The sequence below is a fragment of the Scylla paramamosain genome, chromosome 15 (assembly GCF_035594125.1).
Source record: "Scylla paramamosain isolate STU-SP2022 chromosome 15, ASM3559412v1, whole genome shotgun sequence".
NCBI classification, from domain to species: domain Eukaryota; kingdom Metazoa; phylum Arthropoda; class Malacostraca; order Decapoda; family Portunidae; genus Scylla; species Scylla paramamosain.
Window position 1 is genome coordinate 15,329,917 of NC_087165.1, and position 13,595 is coordinate 15,343,511.

General features: G+C 41.2%; 1 protein-coding gene across 1 annotated transcript in view; it reads right to left on the minus strand.

The window, feature by feature from the left end:
* Positions 1-7,897: 7,897 nt before the first annotated feature.
* LOC135107512 (uncharacterized) overlaps positions 7,898-13,595 on the minus strand; it is a 7,700-nt gene continuing 2,002 nt past the window's right edge. The window contains exons 3-4 of the mRNA XM_064017473.1: positions 10,640-10,913; positions 7,898-10,533 (exon numbers count right to left, since the gene is read on the minus strand). Of these exons, the coding sequence (XP_063873543.1) occupies positions 10,211-10,533; positions 10,640-10,913 (597 nt within the window). The 3' untranslated portion in view covers positions 7,898-10,210. The remainder of the gene's footprint in view (positions 10,534-10,639; positions 10,914-13,595) is intronic.

Below are 13,595 nucleotides of genomic sequence, written 5' to 3' on the forward strand. Positions count from 1 at the left end.
GCAAGGCAACAAAGTGATGATTAGTGCTACAGAAAAGATGGATTTCAACAAAAGATATTTCATATATGAATATGATGTACTAATTACATAATCTTACAGCTTTACAACATCTAAGGCAAATATCAACATACACTGCAGAACTTCAGTCTGGTTCCAGAAAGGATATTTATGTAGAGCACCAAATTGACCTCTTTCCTTGTGCACTACATATACCTCAGACTGATATTTTGGTACTTGAGGAACACCACCAACACCTATGGAAAAGTAAAGTACCTAATTCTGTCAAAAATTCTTAAAAAATAGGTCACAAAACTGCTTTACTTTCATACCCATATCACACCTAACGTAGCACACTATTTTTTTGGTCAATAATCTCATTACAGACCAAAGCAGAATTCCAACAGCAGCCATCCAACAAAACACACTGCACTGGCTCAAAGCTATTATCAACTATTACGTACCTCCCCAAAGAAGGCATTTAATGTACCAACCCAGCTGTTTGAGTTATCTTCTCGGTTTATGAACACACCACCTAGTTTGAGCAACATAATCTGTGCTCTGTTCTTCTATGTGGTAATTTCTCTCTCTCTCTCTCTCTCTCTCTCTCTCTCTCTCTCTCTCTCTCTCTCTCTCTCTCTCTCTCTCTCTCTAACATACTGCAAATGAAGCAAGCTACTCAGCATTCAATCTCTGACACACCATCTAGAAATCCTTCATATGAAAGTTTTCTCAGCATTAAATTGACACTTTGCATGCCTGGATGTTGCCACAGCAGCACAATTGCCAATATCTACTGCTAAAATGGGAACCAAATGGAAATTCTGTTATTCTGAGGTTTAAAATAGTTTTTTTTTTTAGAAAGCAATATCAGATATATTTTTTTTCAGAGAGAGAGAGAGAGAGAGAGAGAGAGAGAGAGAGAGAGAGAGAGAGAGAGAGAGAGAGAGAGAGAGAGAGAGAGAGAGAGAGAGAGAGAGAGAGAGAGAGAGTAATATCAGATATAGTATCAGCTGAATCATCATCATTAAAAGCCACAGAGCCATTTAAACTTTCACTTCCAATAACTACATAACTGGGATGACAAGAAGGTTGTGCAAAAGTTGGACAGATGCTAAGGGATAAATCTTTGTACATGTAACTATTAAATTATGGAATGCTGAAGTCTTACAGAGAGAGAGAGAGAGAGAGAGAGAAAAAATATTAACTATTATACAAGGATGATGTACAGCAGAAGTACACAAAGGAATTTTCAAGGAAGAGGATTCAGAGCAGACTGTATAATTTTCATACTTAAGACACATAGTGAAGCAGACCGTTCCTGTCTTCAACAAGGACATACCCCCCACCTCCAACACACAACAGAGGTCATGACAACAATAACACTCAAAGTAACAAGAGTAACCAATGGGAAAGTTTATAGCACACTTTACATCAACACAGTTAATATCCAGCATTTGTTTTGCATAAAGACTGCCAATGCACCAACTTATTCTAGCAAACTGATACTACGAAGCTGCATGACAAATATTGCTGTGGTTTTTCCTTTAGTGCCTTACAGTCCTACTTTTAAAAGAACAGCAGCGAACACTCAAGACAAAACACTCTGATAATTTGTTGCCTTATCCATCTCTACTATGGGGATTCTTAAGCATGTTTTCATAATTCTAGCAATAGTTTAACAAAAATACTCAATCCTCAATGGGGAAAAAAACCAACCCATGAGAACCCAACTACAGATAGGGTCACACAAATTTAAGGTTGCATCATGGTAATCTGACAACCACCCCATCAACAGTGAATGAAACTTCATGTGGTAAGCTTGTGGAATGTTTATCACTATTCATAATATACCGGCACCATTTACTCTTTTATCACTTGAAACTCAAAAGTTTCTACATACATTTAGTGGCATTCACCATTGTTGCCTGTATATATTAATAATAACAATAAGCATTCCTAAAGTGTACTACATGCACATTTCAAGACACAATGTTGGTGGATGGGTTGCCAGAGTACAATGACCAAAGCTATAATCACCTCAATGACCTTTGAATGGGAGCCTGAAACATATCAAAATGCAACTATAGGCTCACAAAACCAGATGAAAGACAACTGCACCAGCAAACACCTATTTGCATTGTAGCCCAAGACTGAGACAAAAAATTATCCAAAGTACTACATATTGCCAACTTACATATGTCACCCTAAGCCCATCACAACCCTAGCCTACAAGCGCTTCACCTGTACAGAATTAGTGAACACCTTCCAATGATGCAACCCAGATGTCACAGCCAGACCAACCCATGCAGCCTCCAAGCAGCCCAAAGTAATGTTCCTTAAGATGCTGAAATTGATAAAGTACATTTCACTCACTCACTTCCAGAAATCAATGGTTTCACATGACATAAATGTCCTAAGGTTCATGTCCACAGTGAAATTTTGGTGTTAAGGTGCTGGTGTGCTGCCCTCAGTAAATTGCAATGATTACAATTATCATCATTATTATTGTCATTATGCTTCAATGCTTTCTACTGTACTTTGTTATTATTTTCACTAGGTACTATATATTATTGTACTAGTTTTTAATCTTAATAAATTTACTATCCAATTTCTTTCTTTTCCATTTGTCTTGGAATTTTAACTTATAAATAAACTGTCAAAATCAATATCATTATTGCTATCAAGTATTATCATTACTACCCCACAGAAGAAAAGTGAAGCTAGGGCACTGACCACGGCACAGGACCATGGTACACCACAAGGCTCCATACACAAGGACCTCCCAGAAGTCCAGTACCATGTAAGTATTAAGTATTCATCATCCCTAAAGGGCAGTGACATGAATTGTTATGTGCATGTCTGCACACACAGCACCTCAAAAAGTAAAATCATCACTGGAAATATTGTAGAAATTTACACACAGAGGAGAGGAAAAAAATTGTAACTATTTTAAAATTTCCATTGTTGTGCAAAATCATAAACACAACACAAGTATCTAAAATTATCAAAGAGAAAATACAAAGCAGAACCGTGGAATAGTTACATTCAGCAAACAGTCATATATAACAATATTTCCAAGTTTACATTTTCACACAAAAAATCATAAAAAAATACCACAAAATAAATGTAAGAAAATCAAAAGTGCAAATGAAAACAGGAAGTTTAAAATACCACTAAATAAATAAATAAATAATAAAAATTAAATCACCTGTTTGAAGGAAGAGGGAATTGTCTAACATGATTAATTTATGCCTCCCACAACCAAAAAACTAAATTTCCAACCGGTGCCCCTAAGCTTGCCTGTCATGTATGGTTCAAGAAATTTCCATATTCTAATCTAACTTAGAGTAACATAAGCAAACTGAAGTCAAACACCCATTTGCTATACTTAAATACTACACAGCTTAAGGTGGAGGCTGAGTCGCGTGCGGACAGTCCACCTCAAAAAAATAAAGATGCTTCCTCTCATAATCCTAGGATACGACGAAGGATTCACCACCAAGCGGGAAATCCAACTTGCCCGTCACGCATCCTGGCCCAGCCCTCCCTCCTTCCCGCCACTCCTCATTCCACCTCACCCCGTGACGCTAGCCAATCCTGAGCCCTCTGATATGACAAGACCACCACGCCATGCTGTGTTGTGACGATGTGACGTTCTGCCGTGACGCGGAATGGAGAGGACGGGACACACACACACACACACACGCACGTACATATCGTCCCGCCACACCACACCCAGCGCCAAGACACAAGATTTAAAACACGCTATAAGACGATACAGATACACAAATAATACCTATAGTCTCCCTTGAACAGAGCAGCAGACAATACGAATGCAGCACAGGAAGTAGTGAACGGAGGTTGTACTAACATTAATACGAAGACAAAACACAGAAAAAATACGAGCTCTTGGTATTTGAAAAAGACGCGGGACATGTGAGAATTGTAAACTTGACTTAATACTGTAGGGGCAATTAACAGGTGAGTGAAAGACAGGCAAGTACAGGGCGGGATAGGAGGAGCAGAGAAGGGACGCATAGGTGGTTCATTCGCGGCTCCAAATGTAAACAAACTTCACGCGGGAACATCCACCACACGTCCACTCCCTGCCTGCACGCCTCTCACCTGCTATTTAGGTAGTGGTGCACTATATCCAGGATCTGACCGTCGATCTCACTCTCCGTCACTTTATAATTGGGCGCACGCACTGGTAAAGGATCATCCGGGCGGATATTAGCCACAAAATCAGAAAGGTATTTGAGAAACTCGGCAACGTACCGCTCCTCACACCCCATCTTTACACACTGAAGAGGTGGTGGCAGGCTGGCAGCCGCGCCGCCAGGCTGCCAGCCGCAGCTGAGCCGCACTCTCTCCTCCCTGGTCCTCCTCCTCTCCCACCTCTCTCTCTCTCTCTCTCTCTCTCCCTCCCTCTACCTTTCACAAGCTTGCCAACCGCTAACTCTCTCCATGTCACAGGGCTGCCACCAAAGCGACGCCCCACCTATTACTATTACTGCACGCTTCATAAAAATTGTAATGGACTATTTTACTGTAGTTCATGTCACTTTAGGAACGGTATGTATGAGTATTTGTGTGTACACTAACTACCTCTCTCTCTCTCTCTCTCTCTCTCTCTCTCTCTCTCTCTCTCTCTCTCTCTCTCTCTCTCTCTCTCTCTCTCTCTCTCTCTCTCTCTCTCATTCATAAGTGGGAACTTCAAATTTGATAAATGGGTAAACAGGCCTACTACTACTACTACTACTACTACTGCTACTACTATCACTACTGCTACTACTATTTCTACTGCTACTACTACTACTACTACTACTACTACTACTACTACTACTACTACTACTACTACTACTACTACTACTACTAATAATAATAATAATAATAATAATAATAATAATAATGATAATAATAACAATAACGTGTGTGTGTGTGTGTGTGTGTGTGTGTGTGTGTGTGTGTGTGTGTGTATGTGTGTGTGTGTGTGTGTGTGTGTGTGTGTGTGTGTGTGATAGTTGTAGTAGTAGTAGTAGTAATAGTATATAGTGGTAGAAAAGTAAAAGAGAAGTAAACATTAATCAAAGAGAAGTATAAACATTCATTATGAAGCTATATGACTTTTATAGGTAAACGAAAACTACAAATTAGCTAATAGATATTGGCTGTGAATGTAATTAGAGCGTGATCCAATCCAAGTCATACGAGATCACAAGCCTAAAGCATCGATACGTGTAATCAAATGTTTTTTTGTTTTTTTTCAACTAGTAAATATTGAAGCATAGAATATCATCTTGTTGGATATCATTCGCTTGCTGAGTCTGTTGTACTGCAAATTGCATATATAAAAGTGAGTTTGCGAGGTAATTGTTGTATCGTTAACCGTGGTCTTGGTGGAGGTGGTGGCGTAAATGACCATTGCGGCAGCTGATTGGCAAGTTGCGGGGATGATGATTAAGAAGAGTCCAAAAAAATACAGTGGTGTGTGAAGTGCGTGACCTGTCATCATTCCACGCGGCCAGACCAGACCGCAGTGCGTACAGTGCATTCAGATTTATAGTAAAGAATTCCGATTTGACTTTGATGTAGCTTTTACGAGTCGAGGATGGTGATGGGACGCTCTAGTATATGATAATCCAAGGCTACTGAGAGGGATGGACATAGTGGTTATGGTGAACATTTTTCCCTTGGTTGACACAAGGAAGATGTCTCCGTCACCGGGCTGGCCTGTGCGATTAAGTTCAGACTTGTATAAATCAGACAGCTGTAAGTTTAAAAGGGACGGATGGGATCTTGAATATCTGTTATAACAGGAAGAAAGAGACGTGATGGTCTCACCTTGTGGAATGAGTGGAGGGGACAGGCGGTGGATGAGGGCTCGGTGTAGCTGGGGACCCTCTAGGTGAAGTCATCTCTGACCGAGTAACTTGGCAGGTTTACCATCTTGGAGAGCGATGGGAGGCGCTGGATGGTTGTCTGTACCCAGGCTGATTAGGCTGATGAGGCATTTATGACAGCAGGATGTGCGGTAACAGTCCTCTCCTGAAAGCACAGGTGGTGCCGCGCAAGGTGCTGACCTCCGTGGTGGCGCTAACGTCAACAGTAATGATGCATTTCTTTTCTATTTGTTTTTAGTGAGAATAATTGTCACTTAGAGAAATATGGTAAAGAATAAAGAAGGATGGATGCATTATTTTGTCGTGCAGGAGAAATATGAGTGGTCCATATATCAGGGCCTCACCAGGAACAGACTTCTGACAACGGATAACGTGACACTGTCCTCTTCCAAACAAGATTGCCAGCCAGGGACTGTTGACTAACAGAGGGCCAATAACGATAGTTTTATTTTCTCCATGATGATAAGGTGACTAAATACATTAGTAAGTCTACATGAGTTTGCACACAACGTCTCTTTACTTTACTGAAAATCAAAGTTGCTCAAACAGTCGCAGGTGTGAAGACAGGGAGGGGCACGACTGCTGGGGACAAGTCAATGTGAATTCTGTCATTCTGAAATGGTGGAGACTTCCAGCCAGAGAAACACAGATGGCTAAAGAAAGGACGGTTGGTCGAACATAACACACAAGCTGAAGACACTTGTCCATGACATGTTAAGCGAGCAGGACTCACTCGAGGTCGACACAACAAGGGTGGAGACAGGCTGGTATTGCTTGTTTGACACACGCCAGTGGCCATCCAATAATGTAGGAGAAAAAGTATAAGTCTGTCCTTCCTCCTACCCCCTCAGAGAGAGAGAGAGAGAGAGAGAGAAAGAGAGAGAGAAAGAGAGAGAGAATATATATATATATATATATATATATATATATATATATATATATATATATATATATATATATATATATATATATATATATATATATATATATATATATATATATATATATATATATATATATATATATATATATATATATATATATATATATATTTATTCATTTATTTATTTATTTATTCATTTACCGGTAATGATATTTTTTTTATTCTTCTTTCATCTCATTACTTTCGGGTTATCTCCATCCTATCTCACAGGGACGGAAACACCGATAAGAAACCTGGCCAGTGAACAAAGCATGGTTTTTGCTGTCACTCACCTGACTGCAATAATACCTGCAAACAAACAAAGAGAGGCAAGCGTGAGGCCAACCTTCTGAAGAAAGGAGACTGCGATAAGATCAGAATAAGGAAAAAATACTGTAATGATCCCGCCAGTTTACATCCTGCTCATTCGCTTCATCTCTCGAGTAGACGCATCGAACATAAGTGAGCTGAGGGTGTCGAGGCGAAGTATACACGGGGAGGTGAGAGGAGCGTGCATGGCAGACAGTGATATCACAACCTTATCCAAGGGAAACCGACATCATGATACCATTATTCTCCCTCCCCCTCTCTCTCTCTCTCTCTCTCTCTCTCTCTCTCTCAACATCCGAGAGAAGTCCCATTTTGACAGGAAAACACTATTATAGTATATCCCAGACAGGAGCCACCAGACCCTAACTTGGCTGACAGTGTTCAGTAACCTATATAGAAGAAGAAGAAGAAGAAGAAGAAGAAGAAGAAGAAGAAGTGGTGGTGGTGTTGGTATGAAGGGCTTAAGGTAAAGAAAGCAGTGCCATGAAAAGTGATCTCCTGCAGTTGCTGAAGGGAAGGGAGAGCTACCAGTGCATTATAGTACCTGTCCTGGCATACGGATCAGACACCTGGAGTCGTGCGTAAGTCCTGGGACGAAAAGTAATGCGGAATCATACGTACGGATAGACGGATGATGATGATGATGATGATGATGGTGAGGAGGAGGAGGAGGAGGAGGAGGAGGAGGAAGAGGAGAGGGAAAAATATAACGATACATAAGGAGAAAAATTTGAACATAATAATTAGTACATTTTCTTATTTATTTGTCAAAAAACACACAATTACCAACATTTAGGAGTTTCAGTATCAAACAGTATGAGTATATGAGTATAAAGAAAGCTATGAGCTAAACTACGAGGAGGTAATAGTGACAGCACAGATCTTCATTGTCAACACTAGAAATAAATATCATACTATCATAAACAAGCTGGAATATAGTGGCAGAAGGAAATAAACAGCCTGATTAATTTTTCGACTTTTTTTTTTTTGAGGTAGTGCGGAGGGACCTATATGAAAAACCGTCTCATTTTCTCAACTTCTTATGAAAGGCAGAAAAGTTATGGCGGATTTGGACTAGAGAGAAATAGTTCATTATCGTCACCTTCAGAAACAAACTGAATGTGTAGATTTTCGCCACCCCCCCCTTTTTTTTTTCGGATGGGTGTAACATATGAGAAACTGCCTCATTTTCTCAATTTCTTATACGAGGCAGAGAAGTTAGGGCGGATTTTTTTTTTACAATTCACACGCTAGACGGTATGACGGTATGTACCTGTACCGATATTTGCTCCACGTGAAGAGTTCATCAGAGTAAAAATTCAGAATTCGCGTAAGATAGCCACGTCAGTTTGTTCATGAGGGTGATGTAATTATTCTCACGTCACGATTCTCGCTTTCTCCAGAGGGTGAACAACCGAAAAGTTGAAGTAATTAAAAGCTGCAGCTTCATCTCGTTTCCTCTCACTGCTACATTCCGCTCATTTGTCACACACACACTCACTACATAATAAATAGAGCTCGGACGAGGAAGGAGGGCAAGGAGCTCAGATAAGTAATGATACATAGAGTACTACATCTTAACACTATTCACTCACACACAGCTATGACCTGCATTTTGAAACAGTTTGGGATCTCATAAGGACTATTCTACAAAAGTCATATGGATGATTAGTCAGGATCTTGTTAATGTTGATATTCCATTCAGGTGTGGAATTCTTGTTAAACTATCACTCAGATCATGAAAAGACTTTTGAAAACCTCACTAACTTCCACTACAGCGTGTTAAAAGTAGACGAGATAAGTCGCTGGAATGCGTAAGAATGGGGTCATTTGCATTGTATAAATTGCACAAGGACCTAACAAGTCATCAATAGTGGTTCGTTTTGCCTCACTCGCTTCCCTCGTGTTTTGCGTTTTTTCTCAATTCTCATTCTTCTAACAGGCTAACTGGCTTTTATTTTCCTTTCACCTTAAGTCATCTAATCAGTTTACATGTTCCTCATCAATATTTAGTCCTCCGATCTGCTAAGAATCTATTATTTTTTCCCTTAGTCATGATTTTTTTTCTTTCCCTTCATCTGAAACTCTCTGGCTATGATGGCTCCTTCTCACGCTCAGTACAGAATGCCTTGGCGCAAATTCAGTATAGACCTTCGAAGGACAACTGACATCAAAAGGCGTGCTCGAAAACCTGCAACCTCTCAGCACTTGCACTTTCATTCCTGCTCAGTAAATTCATCTAGAGTTACTCAAATATGATAACAAATGGTCTACTGTCATGAGTAGTGAAACAGTTAATTCCTCTGATCTGCTGACACGCACCTTCCAAACCTGACAAGTAATAGATTTTTAGTAAGTCAGAGGATTGTAAGTTGACTGATTTTTGGCTGCGAGTGTTCATATTTTCTCCTATGGATATATAAAATAAAATAATTAACAACGACATCCAGCATTACACCCAACAACTATCATTTAACAAGGCAGTGCATTACCTGCCATATGTCATGCCTCATTGGTCTAAATACGAGAGAAGGCCTGATCACCACCACCTGGCACTGAGGAATGAAGCATCAGTTACGGGTTCAAAGTTATCACCTCTTAATCTCTCTCTCTCTCTCTCTCTCTCTCTCTCTCTCTCTCTCTCTCTCTCTCTCTCTCTCTCTCTCTCTCTGTACTCATTTCGTCATCGTTTCATCCTTCCATCACAACACTGCGAGGACGCGTCAGAAGCAGGCGGGGCACGATGCCTGACGGTGAACGTTGACAGATCCGGAAATGCGCCTCGACTGAATTCCCTTAAGAACTTATTTGTTACAGTGTTTTAAGGAGGAAAAATAGCTTGGAATAAGAACAATCATGCCAATGTAATAAATGCAACAATCAAATATGGCCATGCGAAGGATGCACCTGCACAGTGCCATCAAGCGTTCACTTCATGAGTGGTGGTCATATATCTAAAAGTTTATATTTGAATAACATGTAAGTCATCATCTTTTATCTTATTATCTTCTCTGAGACTCTGGCGATGCCGGTGTGCGTATGACTGGCCGGCGGTCTAATCACTGTCGCCACGTTTGTCGTATGCTGGGTTGGAGATTGCCAGGTTGGTCCCTGATCGCCACTCCCCCGTTTCATTTGTCCCCTCGGCCTGATGTGAATCTTCTTCCTGTACGGATAATGAGGTCATCCTCCTAACAGTCTGAGAGTGTCTCCACCACCGCATCCTGAATTTCTGCCGTTCGTTCCGCCAGGTGAGGAAAAGAAGGCACGCCAACACCAGGAGCGACACCACCACATAGAACACCCAGTAGTACACTTTCTTGTCTGAGGTGGTGGTGATGGATTCTGGCTTGTGGGGTTCGGTATGGTTACTCTTGCCTGGAGTACAGAATATGATCATTAAAATTTATAAACACTAACCAGAGCGTCAAGTCTCGCTAGCATTACAATAACATTCCAGAAAGGGATGTTGCTGGATACTTACTGTCACTATAGCGACACTTGAGGTCAATGTAAGAGGCACATCCTTCGCCGTGGCAGGACACTTTGTTGACATTCTGGTGATGAGTGGTGCTCGCCATAGCGCTGGTGGAATACTTGACAGAGGGAGTTTCACTCTCTATCTTCATTTCCAGCTTCTTGTTGTGAGCAAGGATCCTGAGAGTAACCCATGAGCTGTCAGGCAGATGCGTCGCCATGTGCAGCAGAGACCCCATCATCACGCTCTTCAGCCTCACCTGCAGGATCCCATCTTCTTTCTGAAGAAAATAAGCGCGTTTGATTCAAGGGAAACTTAACTAACTTTCTTCACCAGACAAAATGATCTTAGTTGACTACGCAGGTAATGATGAATCTTTATCTATTTTATCTATTTACTTATTTTATAGAGATAATTTACCGGATCCTCGCACTTTTCTATACTTTCGGTACGACCAACCTGACTACCAACTCTGCTAAGCATTTATTTTTTTTTACTTGAGATGTGTGTGTGTGTGTGTGTGTGTGTGTGTGTGTGTGTGTGTGTGTGTGTGTGTGTGTGTGTGTGTGTGTGTCGCCTGCAGAATGAAAGTGAGAAGAGGCAAGGAGAGCAATGAAGGAAAAAAACTGATAAGGTGAAGATGACCAGAGAAGATAGAAAAGAATGTGTTGCAAGATGGTTATGTTTATACTAAAATACATAATCATCTTGTTTATCTAACGGTGTTAGGGCGCTTGTTTGATCCTTCTCACGGCAGACAGTGAGGCGCTGCCATCACGGTCAGACTAGATTTCAACCATGGAGATAGAAAAGAATTATACCTTATGGACGAGCGCCCACTTTCGTCCATAATGCTTTTGCACTAGGTAGTATGCGGTACTTTCAAACTCGAAATTAAAGGTGGTGTGTATAATAGTAAGAACCATTAGCCCTGTTGTCCTGAGCATCACCAGCAAACTATTGTGGTCAAGTCTGAGGCCTCTACCGTAACCGTAGGAGATCGCATCGTTCATCACCTGAAGTTGTTGTGCAAGCAGAGAGGGATCGCCAAAGAATTTCAGCTAATACAGAGAAAAAAAAAAGATCTGAGCTGTTCTTGATAATGGTAAAAAGGGCGATCAGCACTGAGGGTTCTTGTTCATCTATACGATATACACAGGCTGTGCATCACAGGCTGTGTCAGGAATACAGTAAAATCCTTCTCATCCGGCATCCGAGTATCCGGCAGCTTCAAGTATCCGGCACATTTTCCCCCGAGCCTTAAAATCAATAAAAAATCAATGTGTACTCATAAAATCGATTAAAATTCCCGCGCGAGGCATACTTTGTCCCCTCGCCACCAGAGCGCACTGCTTCGCGCCACCCGCGGCCCACTGCACTGTGTTTACTCAGTGACTCAGTCCCGCGTGTGCACTGTTTATCGCCTGACGCCTTCATCATGCCTAAAGTTGTAGAAAAGAGGAAGCGTGTTGTGCTTACACTTAAGCAGCTGATCAGATCAGCTGCTGATTAAGATCAGCTGATCTTTGTTATGGTAAGATGCGTGAGTGTAGGGTGGTGATTGTGGACATAATTTCACTTCTATTCAAGTATCCGGCATGTTGGCGGTCCCGTTGATGCCGGATAAGAGGGATTTTACTGTACTTTCGAAAGAGTATCTTAAGTCGTGTGCATTTAAAAATTCTAATGTCGATATCAGACGGGTCCATCAGCCTAAGAACGATGATCGCAGAAAACCAACAGTCCGCTGACATAAGGAGAAAAGGATCACTCATGCCGTGCTACAAAGGAACGAAACAAATGAGAGCACGTGCCAGCAGGGTCTTGGCTCCTGTTACGTCGAGATGATAAAATGAATGGGACGACATGGAGAAAATTATGAATGTGGGAAATAAAGAAATAGGAAAAAAAAAAAAGAAGGCAAAGAAGGTATTGTTGAAGTGTAGCACGATGACGACGTTTACACTAAGGATGCTGACCCGCGCAGCTCGGGCACAGTCACCGCCTGTAGTCTGTGTCTGCGGGAGTGAATAGGGTGTCAGGTTGACTGACTCATCCTCCTCACGGCCAAGGAGGGATACTGTCGTCTTAGCTTTACATCCGGCGGACTCGCCCTATCTCTTTCCCTCCAGACTTGTTCATGCTGCCCAAGCATCGAAGTTTTCCTAGTATTGCGTTGTTTTTTATGTTAATGAATTTTAGCAGTAGATCAATGAGTGACTTCAGCAAAAGGATACAAACAAAATAAATTTTATGGATCAAATATTTTCCTTATGTATGCCTCGTCCGAACGCAGAGGATACCCAGTCACTTACCCCAGCATCAAAGGCCACCGTCATCACTGCCTTCACTACTACCACTGCTTGACAGGACACCTCGAGAAATGTGTCATCCTTAACATTTACTTGATTGTAGGTTCTCATGGCATCTGACTGCTCTTTTACATCCACGTCATGGGACGGGCAGGAAAGAACCTCACTTCTTACTTATTTATTTCTGCTCTTAACTTGAAGTTTTACTTCTAAACGTTAATAAAGCAAATACTTCTCCTTCTGTTCGAGATGTAGTTGATCCTCCGCAGCTGGAGATCACTGTCCATTTTAGACTGGAATGGTATTCTCAAATGTTTTGACTCAAATGTTCTCGGCTACTTTCATAAAAGACTTTAGTGGATCTTATTATGAGCTTTCAGAAATGCTTTCATGATTCTGATGACTTAACAAGTATTCTACATCATCAAGACTAATGGGACTAATTATTACCCGTGGCTTTTGAAAACAGTCCTTATGAAAGCTGGAAAAGATACGTAAGACCTGACCACTTCGCCCCTTGTGCAGTGAACACTATAAACACTATAGGCACGTATCTCTCTCTCTCTCTCTCTCTCTCTCTCTCTCTCTCTCTCTCTCTCTCTCTCTCTCTCTCTCTCTCTCTCTCTCTCTCTCATGTCAGATTCGCATGT